Source organism: Moschus berezovskii, chromosome 2 (assembly GCF_049115385.1).
Source record: "Moschus berezovskii isolate FMDL1 chromosome 2, NW_MosBer_1.0, whole genome shotgun sequence".
Classification (NCBI taxonomy): Eukaryota; Metazoa; Chordata; class Mammalia; order Artiodactyla; family Moschidae; genus Moschus; species Moschus berezovskii.
In genome coordinates this window covers 133823353-133840416 of record NC_142461.1, presented here as the reverse complement: position 1 = coordinate 133840416, position 17064 = coordinate 133823353, and the positions used below count along the sequence as shown (strand labels likewise).

Sequence of the window (17064 nt, the reverse complement as noted above, 5' to 3'; positions counted from 1 at the left end):
ACAGGACTACTGGAAAAACCATAGCTTGGGCTAGGCGGACCTTTGTTAGCAAAGTAATGTCTCTGCTTTTTAATATGCTGTCTAGGTTGGTCATAACTTTCCTTTCAAGGAGTAAGAGTCTTTTAACGTTAAGTAGACTCATATGTAGGTTGTAAAATGTTTTTTGGATTCTTTGTTAACACTTCATCGAATTTCATAGTTATAAAAATCTATTTTAAAGAATTCCGAGTTACTGTAGCTGAAGTGTTCCTGTTATAACATTAGAAATCTCAAGCAGAGAGAAAAAGGTTATTATGAGATTGTCTCTTCATTATTAACTCAGCCTTGGCCTTCCCTGAAGTTAATCAGAATCCCTTCCTGTGGTGAAAGTAAAAGCATTATTTCTTGTTGCTTGCAGTATTTGCTAATCTGGCAGAATGAGGCATTAGAAAATTCTTCTCTCTTAAGATAGACACTCTGCAATTTACATCAGACTTTGGTGTGATAACAGTGATTTGTCCTTGCTGCTGCTGCTAAGTCACTTCAGTCGTGTCTGACTCTGTGTGACCCCATAGACGGCAGCCCATCAGGCTCCCCCGTCCCTGGGATTCTCCAGGCAAGAACACTGGAGTTGGTTGCCATTTCCTTCTCCAATGTGTGAAAGTGAAAAGGGAAAGTGAAGTTGCTCAGTCATGTCTGACTCGTAGCGACCCCATGGACTGCAGCCTACCAGGCTCCTCCGTCCATGGGATTTTCTAGGCAAGAGTACTGGAGTGGCTTGCCATTGCCTTCTCCGAATTTGTCCTTACAGTAGTTCAAATCAGGAGAAAAAACTTGAAAACCCTCTGGTTTTCTGGTTTCAAGAAAATATTTGAAACACTTGTTCTATGAAATACCTTCAGTAATTGCTACTGTTGACAAAATAAGTTTAAGGTACACAATTGTCAAAGCTAAGGTTTTTCCAGTAGTCATGTATGGATGTGAGAGTTGGGCCATAAAGAAGGCTGAGTGCCAAAGAACTGATGCTTTTGAACTGTGGTGCTGGAGAAGACTGTTGAGAGTCCCTTGGACAGTAAGGAGATCCCACCAGTCAATCTAAAGGAAATCAACCCTGAATATTCATTGGAAGGTCTGATGCTGAAGCTAAAGCTCCAATATTTTGGCCACGTGTTGTGAAAAGCCAACTTATATGAAAAGACCCTGATGCTGGGAAAGATTGAGGACAGGAGGAGAAGGGGGTGACGGAGGGTGCAATGGTTGGATGGCATCTCCCACTCAATGGTCATGAGTTTGAGAAAACTCCAGGAGATCGTGAAGCCTGGCGTGCTGCAGTCCATGGAGTCACAAAGAATTGGACACGACTGAGTGAACAAGAACACAACTGTGGATGTTCCAGACTTGGAACCTTAATGTCTAGGTAAGAGTCATTTTTAAAGATCAGCTTATAATTTATTTTATAATTTGGTTCAGTTTTTCCTTCATTCCAAACCCCTCAGAAACTAAGAGAACTTTAGTTTTGAAAACTGAAAAGCAGGCAGAACTGAAAAAAACAAAGATTATATCCAGCGCTCTTTTCATAGATGAGAAAATTGCAGTCCAGAAGGATTTGCTTTACATTTTCTGTTCTCAATATATTTAACATGAATCATCCCTCCCCTCCCCCAAAATTAGGGACATATTTGGAAAAAAGATGCCATAGTAATGAATGAACATGTTTACATTTATATTCTTTTTTTTTTATTTTGTTTGTTTTGGCTGCCCTCTACTGCATGAGGGCTCTTCCCCGACCAGGGATCAAACCCGTGCCCTCTGCAGTTGACGCATGGATTCTTAGCCACTGGACCACATGGAAGTCCTACATTTATGTTTTTAAAGCTCCTAAATGTGGATGCAAGTGATCTAAGAAAATATTTGTATAAATGGAATTTTATTTTCTTTGTATTTGCTAGAAATGCAGAAAATGTTAAGTCCTTTATGTTAAAAAAATTTGAAATCACACAATGGGAAAAAGCAGTTGCTTGCATCAATTAAACAAGAACTCATAACTAGTTAATTGCAACTGGACTTTTATTGTACAGTTAGGAAAAGTGTTTTCACAAAAATACTTGGAAAAAATATACCATTTCATAGGTAAGTCTTACAGTGAAGAGAATTTGCTAACAAATGTCATTTCAAGATGTAGGGAGTACATCTGAGCTCATGCCCACTGCTCCAGGGAAGACATGTCCAGTTTGGTCACAAAGATACAGGATGCAGGCATTATGATTAAGCAAGCCATTTATTTGTTAGAACTTTGTTTTAAAATTACTGTTCCTTGATATTATAATTTGTCTCTTAACTTCTGATTTCTAAAACTATATAATTACAAAAGTATAGTTCCCCTATCTCATAAAATGCCAACGATACCGAGTGGGCTATTCGCATATCAGGCTACTTGATTCAGTCAGCATGTCTCTCTTTAATACTAATAAGGCAGTCTGACACAAACGATTCCTTTGGGACTAAGATCACTTTTATCCCCTTCAAAATTGTGCTTTAAGTGCTAATAACCCTGGGTGGTTTGCAAAGAACTGATAAGGCAACAAAAAGTAGAGATTTTGGGATCAGAGGCCTGTGAATGAAAGGTGGTAACTAGCACTGAAGAGACGCTGTCCTGGGAAGGGAGCGGAGAAAGCGCGTCTGTGGGGTGTGTGGGTGTTAAGTGAGGAGCTGGCACCTCTGCTCTGCTCCTCTGCTGCTTCCACAGCTGCCTCTGCAGGCACTCCATCATCTGCTGGCACTCATCTCCCCCTCCACTGGATGTTCTTGAGGTAATCACGCATGTCATTGGTAACCAGTGGAGTGTGGGGCGTCTTGCCCTCAAGTAGCAATACTGGAAGCTTGTTTTTCAGAGCCTGAAAGGAGTGTTGTTTCTTGGTCCCTGTTTCCCCCACTTTCCTTTCCCTTAATAATTTGGTCAATATTATTATTTCTTTGTGTTTGTGATCTAAGTTGGAACAAATGTTTTCAATTCCAGTAGCTAATAATTCTTTCAGTCTTGTTTTATTAATGTCTGTCTCCTTCCTTCTCAAACAGCCTTTCTACTTTGTTCATGAAAGACCTTCAAATGGAGGAAATCTGATATTTAAATATTAAGGCAGGTTAGAAGTTGAATTATCCTGTCAAAGATGTTCTTGTTTATCTTGCCTTCACACCAAACTATGTCTTGATAACAGTCATATGCAGTACATTTGATCCAGCTGTTTCTTGCCTGCCCCCAATATGGTTTATCTACTAACTCACTGATTATACAAGCTTTAAGTCTCTGTGTCACAAGCTACTATAAGTCTGTTAAAATGACTTGGGAGCGAGGGGGTGGTGCTCAGTGAGAAAGCCATAGAATCAGAGAGGGTAGCAACAGAGATTAGGCTTCTAGCTAGATTACGATCTGGCAGACATCCTTGTATGACTCCCCTAGAAAGTAAAGGCCCAGGGCAAGGGAGGAACCTGAGGTTAAAATATTTAGGTGCAATCAAAGCCTACTAGTCTATATCCCTATGTATGCTGAAAATCTAGTGTAATGCACTTCCATAAGGCTTTGTGTTCTCACCATAATATGTATTATCTTATATACTTGATTATATCTTTTAAACAGCAATGACCTTGTAGTGAAAGTATATGATGTGAGATATAAAATGAATGAAAAATGACAACATCTAGGCTTTTGTCTGAGTCATTAGTGTAAACACTCATAAAACTAAATTTTTCTTCATGAGCTGGAAACTTTCTATTCTTAGCCTTGCGACTTCTTTGTGTGAACAGGGTGGTGGTTTTTCTGTTTTGTAAAGTAGCTGGATTATAAGTACAACAGTACAGTACAAACCCTGGGAATAGGTGAAGGTTAAATGACAGTTTACAAATGCAACTGAAAGATGACACACCTGTCACTTTGAGGAATTTTCTTTGCCCATTTACCTTGGGGAGTTTAGTCTGTTTGACTGTGGGCTTCAGAGTATAATGCTAAAATTAGAGGTCACAATTCTGCCTGCTCATAAGGTCATATACGTTTATGTCATTAGGGGTCACAAGATTTTTTCTGCCTTTCTTTACTTTTGATTATAAGGGTCTACTGTATCTTAGTAAAAGGATCTTATGATGTATCAGTTTTATTGCAAGTTATGTCTTCTCAGTATCTTCTTTGTGCTTCCCTGAATTTTCCGTCACTATCTTAAACTAATTTTTTTTTTCAGAAAACTTCCCAAAAAAGCCAAATTTATGAAAATAGTATAGTATATGGCTGTAAATGCCCCCGTGGGCTTTTTTCACAGTAAGAATATATATGTGAGTATTCCCTTTGGAGGAGTATTTGATCTTCTGTAATAACTATAAATCTCATGCATAATCCGAATAGTAATCTGAATGGTGACTGTCCATGTACCAGTCCCTTATGCCTGTGAGACAGTAAAACTTAGCACACATGCAGCACTGAGATCAGCTTCTTCTTCCCGCCTTGCCAGCTAGAGTTTCTGTTACTTTGTAGTTTTCTGGATTGCTGTGTATAAAAGCTATGCATGCTTGTTTTCTTGTATAGTAATATCACTGGGCTACCTAATTCAATGCAGTAAACATTGTCATGACTTCTATAAATTGTATCTTGTTAAGACGCTTATTTGCAAAGTCTGAATCATCCAATAATAGCTGTGATTAGTTAGGGCCCTGACTAACTATCCAGGTGATAGTTATGCTTTTAATCTACAAAAGTAAATATTTAATTAAGGACAGGGTTCATGGTAGACCTCTTCCACATGGGTTGCTTTCTTATGTTTGACCATTTGTGTTAAGGAGGGATCCAAACCTTGACCCAAAAGATTTTGACAGACAAAACCCATCGTTAACCACTCCGGCTTAAATGCCATCCCCTTACCCAGGCATTTCAAGAAAAATCCTTTCGTACCTTGTGGTTTTTGTTTAAATTGACAGTTATTTTAAAGAAATGTCTTTAAAATAACCATTTGTAAACCCAAGGTGCTTTTAAAATTCTTATTTCTTTGGTGATGGCATTACTGCCTCTGGAAGGAAGTGGTGTGACACACAGCTGATTGATTCCTGTGGCTCCAGAGGACTTACATTTAAACCTTTAATGACTGAAATCCAAGACCAAGCAGAGAGAAACTGCTGTTAATGTAGAACTGCTCGAAACACTTCATTTTAGGTATTAGACTCTTGAATCTATTGTAATATTTTTCTTTACACCCAGATGGAGTTATTTGTATTTATTCACACCAGTTTCTGCTATTGTTTCATGTATTTAAACTAGCACCAACTTTATCCACAGTTCAAGAAAGTGTTGTCATCCTACACATAGAATCAAGGCCCTTCACTCTCAATATATGGGATGTCATAGTACTTGAGGTTGTTGCCTGCCCACTGCTGCAAGGCATCACTCAAGATTTCCTGGGACAGGTGCTGTGCAAATTCGAAGACCACAATTTGAGGCCCTGGGGATTCCTTCACTTCCTCTTTGACATTAACTAGAGAAGGTATCCTGGGTAGAAATTTCTCTTCAGGCATAAAGTTTTCTTCACTCACATGCCTCTTCTCACTCTCAAGTGTGGTGGGAAATGGGAAAGTTTGCTTTGATTTCATGCAGCCCATGTTATGAAGAGCTCTGACTGAGTGAAGGAAAGCAGTAGCAAAGACTACTTCAATAGCATCTTTGGAAAACACCAAGCATTGTCCACTTGATACTGACCAGTGTTTTTCCTCTCCAGGACACTTCAGAAATCAATATTCGCTTTCACCAGTCTTCACATGTAGTGTTTTATCTGTCAAGAGAAGGTAAATTTCTTTTTGAAGTCATATAATGCAAATACTGCCCAATTAGGCAGCAAGTAGAAACAAATCTTTACCGCTTTACTAAGGTATCAACAGCTTTATCTTATCAATAGAAAAGATAATCATTCAAAACTGGCAATTAAGAAATAGGAAAACATTTTTTCAAGATCATGAAAATGTTATAAAACTGAAAACAGTCAAACTGTTGTTAACCTTAGATTTTTTTTATGTACACCAGGGTTCAGCAAACGATATATAGCCTTTGTTTGTAGTTCACTGCAGGGACAAAAACAGTGGTGGCCATAGTACTGGGGAAAACTCATTGGTATGAGCTCCTTTGGCCAGGTGAGATGCTGAGAAAGACTGAAGGCAGGAGGAGAAGGAGACAACAGAGGATGAGATGTTTGGATGGCATCACCGACTCAATGGCCATGAGTTTTAGCAAACTCCAGAAGATAGTGAGGGACAGGGAAGCCTGGAATGCTGCAGTCCATGGGGTCGTGGAGAACTGGACACGACCCAGTGACTGAAGAACAACAGTGAGCTCTCCTGGAGGTGGCCGTAGAGAGAAGTGAAGCTCAGTCGTGTCCGACTCTTTGTGACCCCGTGGACTGTCGCCCGCCAGACTCCTCTGTCCATGGGATTCTCCAGGCAAGAATACTGGAGTGGGTTGCCATTTCCTTCTCCAGGGGATCGTCCCAGGATCAAACCCAGGGATTGAACCCAGGTCTCCTGCATTGCAGACAGACTCCTTACTGGCTGAGCCATGAGGGAAGTTCAGAGGTGGCCGTTTTCTCCCCCGAACCTGGCCCCACCCCAGGCCCTATAGGCTCCAGTACTGGGAACCCTCAAGGCAAACAACCAACAGGGTGGGAACACAGACCCACCCATCAGCAGACAGGCTGCCTAAAGTCTTCATGAGCCCATAACTGCCAGCTAAACACACCCCTTGAAATAGCCCTGCCCACCAATGGACAGGAACTAGTCCCACCAGGAAGCTTTCACAAGCTCTTAGACTGGCTTCATGCACCAGGAGGCAGACAGCAGGAGCAAGAAGAACTACAGCCCTGCAGCTTGTGAAATGAAAAGGGCAGTCACAGAAAGTCAGACACAGTGACGATGGCACAGGAATATGTCCCAGACAATGAACAAGATAAAAACCCTAAACAACCACCAAGGGAAGTGAAGGTAGGTAGTCTACGCCCAAATAAAGAATTCAGAGTGATAACAGTAAAGATGGTCCAAAGTCCCAGGAAAAGAATGGAGGCACAGTACAAGAAGATACATACATGTTTAATAAAGAGAAGATCTAAAGAGATGAACAATGACAATAACTGAAAATACATGAGAATAAATCAGAATAAATGGGCAGCAAAACGGATAAGTGTGAGTTGGAAGACAGAATGGTGGGGATCAAAGACAGAAAATACTAAAACAAGGGGAAAGTAACAAATGATATACAAGGCAATTCCCATAAAGTTTTTCAGCAGAAACTCTGCAGGTTAGAAGGGAATGGCACAATAGATTTACAGTGATGAAAGGGAAGAACCTTCAACCAAGAATATTCTACCCAGAAAGTCTCTCCATTCAAATTTGACAGAGAAATCAAGTTTTACAAACAAAAGCAAAAAGAACTTGACACTATCACACCAGCTTTGTAACACACTAAAGGAACTTCTCTAAGCAGGAAAGAAAAAAAGGCCACAACTAGAAACAAGAGAACTATGAATGGAAAAGCTCACTGGTAAAGGCAAACATACAGTAAAAGTAGGAAATCATCTGACACAAATACAATATCACTGCAACTGTGAGGAGGGTACAAATGCAGGATACTGGAACTGTATTTGAAATTAAAAGACCAGTAACTTAAGACAATCTTGTTTATATATAGAATGCTATATCAAAACCTCATGATAACTGCAAACCAAATATCTACAATAAATTCACATACACACAAAGGAATCCAAATACAGTACTAAAAGTCACAAGAACAAGAGGAAGGGGAGGAAAAAACCTACCAAAAAAAATCCACCACAATTAACAAAAATGGCCATAAGAACCATATATATTGATAATTACCTAAAATGTAAATGGATTAAACATTCCAACCAAAAGAAATATATTGGCTGAATGGATTTAAAAAAGCAGGACCTTTATATATGCTGTCTACAGGAAACTCACTTCAGATTTAGGGACACATACAGTCTGTAAGTGAGGGGATGGAAAAAGATATTCCATGCAAATAGAGATCAAAAGAAAGCTGGAGGAGCAATACTTGTCAGATAAAATAGACTAGAAAGACTGTTACAAGAGACAGAGGACACTACATAATGATAAAGGGATGGATCCAAGGAGATATAACAAGTATAAACATATATGCACCCAAAATAGTATTAGCCTTATATATTCAGGTGCTCCTAACAGCTATAAAAGTAGAAATTGCCAGTAACAATAATAGTGGGAGATTTTAATAGCCCACTTTCATCAACAGACCAGACAGAAAATCAATAGGGAAACACAGGCCTTAAATGACATATTAGACTAGGTGGAGATAACTGATATTTAAAGAGCATTCTATTCAAAAGCACAATACACACTCTTTTTAAGTGCACATGGAGCATTCTTCAGGATTGATCACATGCTGGGCCACAAAGCAAACCTTGTTTAAGTTTAGGAAAATGGAAATCACATTAAGGAGCTTTTCTGACCACAACACTATGAGATTAGAAATCAACTACAAGAAAAAACTTGTAAAAAATACAAACGTGGAGGCTAAACAGTATGCTACTAAAAAATCAATAGGTCACGGAAGAAATCAGAGAAAATACCTAAAGACAAATGAAAACAAAAGCCACAATGACCCAAAACCTATGGGACTCAGGAAAAGCAGTTCTAAGAGGAAGGTTATAGCCATCAGGAAACAAACCTAACCTTACACCTAGAGCAACTAGAGAAAGAACAAACAAAACCCAGTTAGAAATCATAAAAACCAGAGCAGAGATAAAGAGACAAGACAATAAAAAAGATCAATGGAAAAAGAAGCTGGCTTTCTGAAAATATAAAATTGATAAACCTTCAGCCAGATTCACCAAGAAAAAAAGGGATCATCTTGAGATTCTGCCTGGGGCATCTTCCAGCATTAACACTAGAAGGCTGAGTCCAAGCAGAGTGGCAACTCTGCTGTGTTACAGAGGCAGAGACTGAATTACTGAAGCAGATGAAATTACAAGAGAATTCAAGAGAAAAAGCAGTTGGGAGGGAGGCAAAAATTTGGATGAGGTCTCACAAAACCAAGCAGGACCCTGCAGGGCCTTCCTTGGGAGAGACCCGTGGGTCCTCTGCCTTTTCCAAGGCCTTCTCTGAGTTCCAAAGAACAAATGCAGAAACAAAGTAAAATGATCAAGCAAGACAAAATAATAATAGCCATGAAACAAAGTCAAGGATCTTTAGTTCTTCTTCAAGTGCTGTAGATAATACCTTGAGCCATATTCTTGCTTTGCAGATACTAAAACCACCAGGTGAAGGAAGTTAACTGTCTGCTGACCACCAGCATGCAGACCCCAGACTGGCTGGAACCGGAAACTTGATGATATTAACTCTAAAGTGCCACCTAGTTACCTCACCACTAACCAGTCAGAAGGATGTCCATGAGGTGATCACACATCCCAAGACCTTCTCCCTCACCCTGCCTTAAAAAAAAAAAACCTTGAAAAACATATACCTGTATATGTATAACTGAATCGCTTTAACTATCACTTCACTATAACCTGAAACTAATATATCGTTAATTAACATTGTTAATTAACAATGTAAAATAAAAACTTAAAGACAAAATATCCAATGATAACAAAAAATAAATTTGACACTTTTCTATTTAATGACTATGTTTTAAACAGTGTTTCTGTATGTTTGTCACTACAGCATCCTTAATTAATCTGAACATGGGTAATAAAGCTTCTTAAAAACCCCTTCACCAAATGCCATCAAGGAATTCAGGGATTTTGACCATGATCTGTTTATTCTCCTTGCTTGGCCCCACACTAGGCATCTTGCAATAAACACTGCTCTCCTTCACCACAACTTGGTGTCAGTTGCTTAGCTTTGCTGTGCATCAGAAAAGCAGACCTAAATCTGGTTTGGTTGGGGGCTGGGGTGTGTATACAAATAAAGCATTTGCAAGACTTAGCAAATGAATACCTGCTCTGGGACTTAGAATTGAACAGTGATGCTATAAGTTCAATAGTGCTATGGAATTCCTGAAGTTCCAGACCAGCCAAAGTGAGGAAACCTCACTGAACACTTGAGGCATTTAGCTACTACTTTATGTGACATTTTAGGAGTGAACCCTAGAGCAGAGTTTAGTAAAACTTTTCACTAAAGGGCTAGATAATATAGTAAGTCCCTACATATCAACAGATTCCATTCTGACAGCACGTTTGTAAGTCCAGTTTGTTCCTAAGCCCAACAAAGGTAGCCTAGGTACCCAATTAACACAATCAGCTATGTAGCTGTATGTAATAGGTTTATAATACTTTTCACACAAATAATGTATAAAAAAGAAAACATTTTTGAAAATGGCAAAGTAGAAGGACATGTACTCATCTCCTTTTGTGAGAGCACTAAAACTGCAAATAGCTGTTGAACAACCATCGATAGGAGGACGCTGAAACCCACCACAAAAAGAAACCCTACGTCCAAAGACAGGAGGCTGCAGCAAGCCGGTAGGAGGGATGCAATCACAATAAAATTAAATCTCATACCTGCCGGGTGGGTGACCCACAGTCTGCAGAACAATAATACCAAAGAAGTTCTTGCACTATTGTGAAGGTTCTAAACCCTAAGTCAGGCTTCCCAGCCTGGGCATCCAACAAAGGGACTGGGATTCCTCAGGGAATTTGGCCTTCAGGTCCAGCAGGATTTGATTATAGGCCTTCCAGAGGACTGAGGGAAACAGAGAAACTCCAGTCTTGGAGGGCACAAATAAAACTTTGCATGCACCAAGACCCACAGGAGAGGAGCAGTGACTTCACAGGAGCCTAAAGCACCACTACCTGCTAGTGTTGGAGGGCCTCCTATGGACCATGGGTTGGCAGGGGCTCCCCACAGGGACGGGGCACTGGACGGTCCCCCTTGATGAAAACCCTCTTGGGAGTTCACCATTCAGTTCAGTTCAGTGCAGTCGCTCAGTCGTGTCCGACTCTCCGCAACCCCATGAATCACAGCATGCCAGGCCTCCCTGTCCATCACCAACTCCCGAGTTCACTCAAACTCACGTCCATCGAGTCAGTCATGCCATCCAGCCATCTCGTTCTCTGTCGTCCCCTTCTCCTCCTGCCCCCAATCCCTCCCAGCATCAGAGTCTTTTCCAGTGAGTCAACTTGTCACATGAGGTGGCCAAAGTATTGCAGTTTCAGCTTCAGCATCAGTCCTTCCAATGAACACCCAGGACTGATCTCCTTGAGAATGGACTGGTTGGATCTCCTTGCAGTCCAAGGGACTCTCAAGAGTCTTCTCCAACACCACAGTTCAAAAGCATCAATTCTTTGGTGATCAGCTTTCTTCACAGTTCAACTCTCACATCCATACATGACCACTGGAAAAACCACAGCCTTGACTAGACGGACCTTGGTTGACAAAGTAATGCCTCTGCTTTTTAATATGCTGTCTAGGTTGGTCATAACTTTCCTTCCAAGAAGCAAGTGTCTTTTAATTTCATGGCCGCAGTCAGCATCTGCAGTGATTTTGGAGCCCCCAAAAATAAAGTCTGACACTGTTTCCACTGTTTCCCCATCTATTTGCCATGAAGTGATGGGACCAGATGCCATGATATTAGTTTTCTGAATATTGAGCTTTAACCCAACTTTTTCACTCTCTTCTTTCACTTTCATCAACAGGCTCTTCAGTTCCTCTTCACTTTCTGCCATAAGGGTGGTGTCATCTGCAAAGCAGAGGTTATTTATATTTCTCCCAGCAATCTTGATTCCAGCTTGTGCTTCTTCCAGCCCAGCGTTCCTCATGATGTACTCTGCATATAAGTTAAATAAGCAGGGTGACAATATACAGCCTTGACATACTCCTTTTTCTGTTTGGAACCAGTCTGTTGTTCCATGTCCAGTTCTAACTGTTGCTTCCTGACCTGCATACAGGTTTGTCAAGAGGCAGGTCAGGTGGTCTGGTATTCCCATCTCTTTCAGAATGTTTCACAGTTTATTGTGATCCACACAGTCAAAGGCTTTGGCATAGTCAATAAAGCAGAAATGGATGTTTTTTTATGGAACTCTCTTGCTTTTTCCATGATCCAGAGGATGTTGGCAATTTGATCTCTGGTTCCTCTGCCTTAGGAGATGGCAAGAGTGAATGTAGACATTCTAGGAATCAGTGAACTAAAATGGACTAGAATGGGTGAATTTAACTCAGATGACCATTATATCTACTACCATGGGCAGGAATCCCTTAGAAGAAATGGAGTAGCCATCATGGTCAACAAAAGAGTCCAAAATGCAGTACTTGGATGCAGTCTCAAAAATGACAGAATGATCTCTGTTCATTTGGCAAACCATTCAATATTACAGCAATCCAACCCTATGCCCCAACCAGTAACACTGAAGGAGCCGAAGTTGAATGGTTCTATGAAGACTTACAAGACTTTTTAGAACTAACACCCAAAAAAGATGTCCTTTTCATTATAGGGGACTGGAATGCAAAAGTAGGAAGTCAAGAAACACCTGGAATAACAGGCAAATTTGGCCTTGGAGTATGGAATGAAGCAGGGCAAAGGCTAATAGAGTTTTGCCAAGAGAACGCACTGGTCATAGCAAACACCCTCTTCCAACAACACAAGAGAAGACTCTACACATGGACATCACCAGATGGTCAACACCGAAATCAGACTGATTACATTCTTTGTAGCCAAAGATGGAGAGGCTCTATACAGTCAGCAAAAACAAGACCAGGAGCTGACTGTGGCTCTGCTGCTGCTGCGTCACTTCGGTCGTGTCCGACTCTGCGTGACCCCATAGACGAAAGCCCACCAGGGTCCCCTGTCCCTGGGATTCTTCAGGCAAGAACAATGGAGTGGGTTGCCATTTCCTTCTCCAACGTGTGAAAGTGAAAAGTGAAAGTGAAGTCGCTCAGTCTTGTCCGACCCTTAGCCACCCCACCCACGGACTGCAGCCTACCAGGCTCCTCCATCCATGGGATTTTCTAGGCAAGAGTACTGGAGTGGCTTGCCATTGCCTTCTCCGATATAGTCACTAGCTGTCTGTGGCTCAGATATTGCCAAGTTCAGACTGAAGTTGAAGAAAGTAGGGAAAACCACTAGACCATTCAGATATGACCTACATCAAATCCCTGATGATTATACAGTGGAAGTGAGAAATAGATTTAAGGGACTAGATCTGATAGATAGAGTACCTGATGAACTATGGATGGAGGTTCATGATATTGTCCAGGAGACATGGATCAAGACCATCCCCATGGAAAATAAATGCAAAAAAGCAAAATGGCTGTCTGTGGAGGCCTTACAAATTTCTGTGAAAAGAAGAGAAGTAAAAAGCAAAGGAGAAAAGGAAAGACATAATCATCTGAATGCAGAGTTCCAAAGAATAGCAAGGAGAGATAAGAAAGCCTTCCTCAGTGATCAATGCAAAGAAACAGAGGAAAACAACAAGACAAGAGATCTCTTTAAGAAAATTAGAGATACCAAGGGAACTTTTCATACAAAGATGGGCTCTATAAAGGACAGAAACGGTATGGACCTAACAGAAGCAGAAGATATTAAGAAGAGATGCCAATAATACACAGAAGAACTGTACGAAAAAGATCTTCAAGACCCAGATAATCATGATGGTGTGATCACTCACCTAGAGCCAGACATCCTGGAATGTGAAGTCAAGTGGGCCTTAGGAAGAAGCATCACTATGAACAAAGCTAGTGGAGGTGATGGAATTCCAGTTGATCTATTTCAAATTGTGAAAGATGATGCTGTGAAAGTGCTGCACTCAATATGCCAGCAAATTTGAAAAACTCAGCAGTGGCCACAGGACTGGAAAAGATCAGTTTTCATTCCAATCCCAAAGAAAGGCAATGCCAAAGAATGCTCAACCTACTGCACAGTTGCACTTATCTCACACGCTAGTAAAGTCATGCTCAAAATTCTCCAATCCAGGCCTCAGTTCACCATTAACCCTACCATAGAACCTGTAGACCCCTCAGGCCAAACAACTGTCAGGGCGGGAGTGCAACCCCACTCATCAGCAGACAATTAGATTAAAGGTTTACTGAGCAAGGCCCTGCCCACCGAGCAAGACCTGGTTTTTCCCATGCCAGTCCTTCCAATCAAGAAGGTTTCATAAGCCTCTAAGGCTCATCCATCAGAGGACAGAGAGAAGAAGCAAGAAGCACAGTCTCACAGCTGCTGAAACAAAAGCCGTATTACAGAAAGTTAATCACGATGAAAAAGCAGAAAGTTATGTCCTAGATGAAGGGACAAGATAAAATCCCAGAAAAACAACTAAATGAAGTGGAGATAGGCAACCTTCCAGAAAAATAATTCAGAATAATGATAGTAAACATGATCCAGGATCTCAGGAAAAAAATGGAGGCAAAGATTGACAAGATACAAGAAATTTTTACCAAAGACCTAGAAGAACTAAAGAACACGCAAACAGATGAATAATACAGTAGAAGGAGTCAATAGCAGAATAACTGATGCAGAAGAACAGATAAATGACCAGGAGGACAGAGCAGTGAGAATCACTGCCACATGACAGAATATAGAAAAAAGAATGAAAAGAAAGAAGACAGCCTAAGAGACCTCTGGGACTACATTAAACACATCAACATTATAAGGGTCCCAAAAGGAGAAGAAAGAGAGAAAGGACCTGAGAAAATATTAGAAGAGATAATGGCTGAAGACTTCCCTAACATGGGAAAGGAAATAGTCAGCCAAGTCCAGGAGCACAGAGAGTCCCAGGAAGGATAAACCCAAGGAGGAACACACTGAGACACACAGTAATCAAACTGGCAAAGACTATAGACAGAGATAAAATATTAAAAGCAACAAGGGAACTCCCATAAAGCTATCAGCTGATTTCTCAACAGAAATGATACAAGCCAGATGGGAATTGCATGACATATTTAAAGTGATGAAAGGGAAGAACCTAGAACCAAGAATACTCTACCCAGCAAGAGGAACACATGTACACCCGTGGTGGATTCATGTCAATGTATGGCAAAACCAATCCAATATTGTAAAGTAATGAGCCTCCAATTAAATAAATTTATGTATAAAAAAAGACTCCTTCAGATTTGATGGAGAAATCAAAAGCTTTCCAGACAAGCAAATTTAAGAGAATTCAGCGCCACCAAACCAGCTTTACAATCAATGCTAAAGGAACTGATCTAGGCAAGAAACCCAAGAGAAGGAAAAGACCTACGAAAATAAGCCCAAAACAATTAAGAAAATGGTAATAGGATCATACATATCGATAATTACCTTAAATATAAATGGATTAAATGCACCAACCAAAAGACTTAGACTGACTAGTGGATGAAAACATGTGCATGTATGCACTTCAACTTACCACATCACTCTGCTTGACCCCCCCCAATTGTATGTAATTATTTTATATTGTTAACTTAATCATGTTTCCATTATGACTTAGTTATAATTATCTTCTATTTTTTGTCTGGCTATTGATTGTTAAAACTGATAAACATCTTTTACTATTGTGATTATGTAACTATTACTCACTTAATGCCACTGTATCATGATTGGTCAACAGAAAAATAATAGAGCTTTATATCACCAAAACTAGGATCTAATAGAAAAACCTGTAATTAGTTTTTAAAATCCAGATGCATGTCATAATTACCTTGAAATTCTTTGAAAAATACAAATGCTCAGGTATTGTTTTTTTTCTCCAGAGCTCCAGATATGTTTCTGAAGAGCAGTCATGTTTAAAAACAACTGGACTATATGATGATCTTTTATTTTTATCTAGTTTGTTTTATTTTTTCTATTTCATATTCAGTATTCCCATTTCATTTAGTTTATATTCTCCAATTTCTCCTTCTCTTTTTATTTGATGTTCTTTCTCAAGCCTTTAACAAGTATAGTAGAAAAGCTTTTGTATCAGTTCAGTTCAGTCGCTCAGTCGTGTCCGACTCTCCGCGACCCCATGAATCACAGCACGCCAGACCTCCCTGTCCATCACCAACTCCCAGAGTTCACTCAAACTCATGTCCACAGAGTCGGTGATGCCATCCAGCCATCTCATTCTCGGTTGTCCCCTTCTCCTCCCGCCCCCAACCTTTCCCAGCATCAGAGTATTTTCCAGTGAGTCAACTCATCTCATGAGGTGGCCAAAGTATTGCAGTTTCAGCTTTAGCATCAGTCCTTCCAATGAACACCCAGTATCGATCTCCCTTAGAATGGACTGGTTGGATCTCCTTGCGGTACAAGGGACTCTCAAGAGTCTTCTCCAACACCACAGTTCAAAAGCATCAATTCTTCAGCAATCAGCTTTCTTCACAGTCCAACTCGCACATCCATACATGACCACGGGAAAAACCATTGCCTTGACTAGACGACCTTTGTTGGCAAAATAATGTCTCTGCTTTTTAATATATTATCAAGGTTGGTCATAACTTTCCTTCCAAGGAGTAAGCGTCTTTTAATTTCATGGCTGCAATCAGCATCTGCAGTGATTTTGGAGCCCCCCAAAATAAAGTCTGACACTGTTTCCACTGTTTTTCCATCTATTTCCCATGAAGTGATGGGACCAGATGCCATGATCTTTGTTTTCTGAATGTTGAGCTTCAAGCCAACCTTTTCACTCTCCTCTTTCACTTTCATCAAGAGGCTTTTGAGTTCCTCTTCACTTTCTGCCATAAGGGTAGTGTCATCAGCATATCTGAGATTATTGATATTTCTCCCAGCAATCTTGATTCCAGCTTGTGCTTCTTCCAGCCCAGCGTTCCTCATGATGTACTCTGCATATAAGTTAAATAAGCAAGGTGACAATATACAGCCTTGATGCACTCCTTTTCCTATTTGGAACCAGTCTGTTGTTCCATGTACAGTTCTGACTGTTGCTTCCCGACCTGCATACAGGTTTCTCAAGAGGCAGGTCAGGTGGTCTGGTATTCCCATCTCCTAAAGAATTTTTCACAGTTGATTGTGATCCACACAGTCAAAGGCTTTGGCATAGTAAATGAAGCAGAAATAGATATTTTTCTGAAACTCTCTTGCTTTCTCCATGATCCAGC

At 40.4% G+C, this 17064-nt stretch overlaps 2 protein-coding genes across 2 annotated transcripts in view; one reads left to right on the top strand and one right to left on the bottom strand.

The window, feature by feature from the left end:
• The window catches only part of HIBCH (3-hydroxyisobutyryl-CoA hydrolase), a 141603-nt gene extending 125077 nt beyond the window's left edge, over positions 1 to 16526 (top strand). The window contains exons 14-15 of the mRNA XM_055398642.2: positions 5730 to 5796; positions 9296 to 16526. Of these exons, the coding sequence (XP_055254617.2) occupies positions 5730 to 5796; positions 9296 to 9302 (74 nt within the window). The 3' untranslated portion in view covers positions 9303 to 16526. The remainder of the gene's footprint in view (positions 1 to 5729; positions 5797 to 9295) is intronic.
• On the bottom strand, positions 4459 to 5749 carry AKAP19 (A-kinase anchoring protein 19). The gene has a single exon (XM_088830854.1). The coding sequence runs from the start codon at positions 5611 to 5613 to the stop codon at positions 5326 to 5328; it is 288 nt and encodes a 95-aa protein (XP_088686980.1). The 5' UTR covers positions 5614 to 5749; the 3' UTR covers positions 4459 to 5325.
• Positions 16527 to 17064: the final 538 nt, after the last annotated feature.

What these genes read in the sequence shown, in the direction of transcription:
- AKAP19 (XM_088830854.1), bottom strand. Translation starts at nt 5,613, where the DNA reads ATGGGCTGCATGAAATCAAAGCAAACTTTCCCATTTCCCACCACACTT.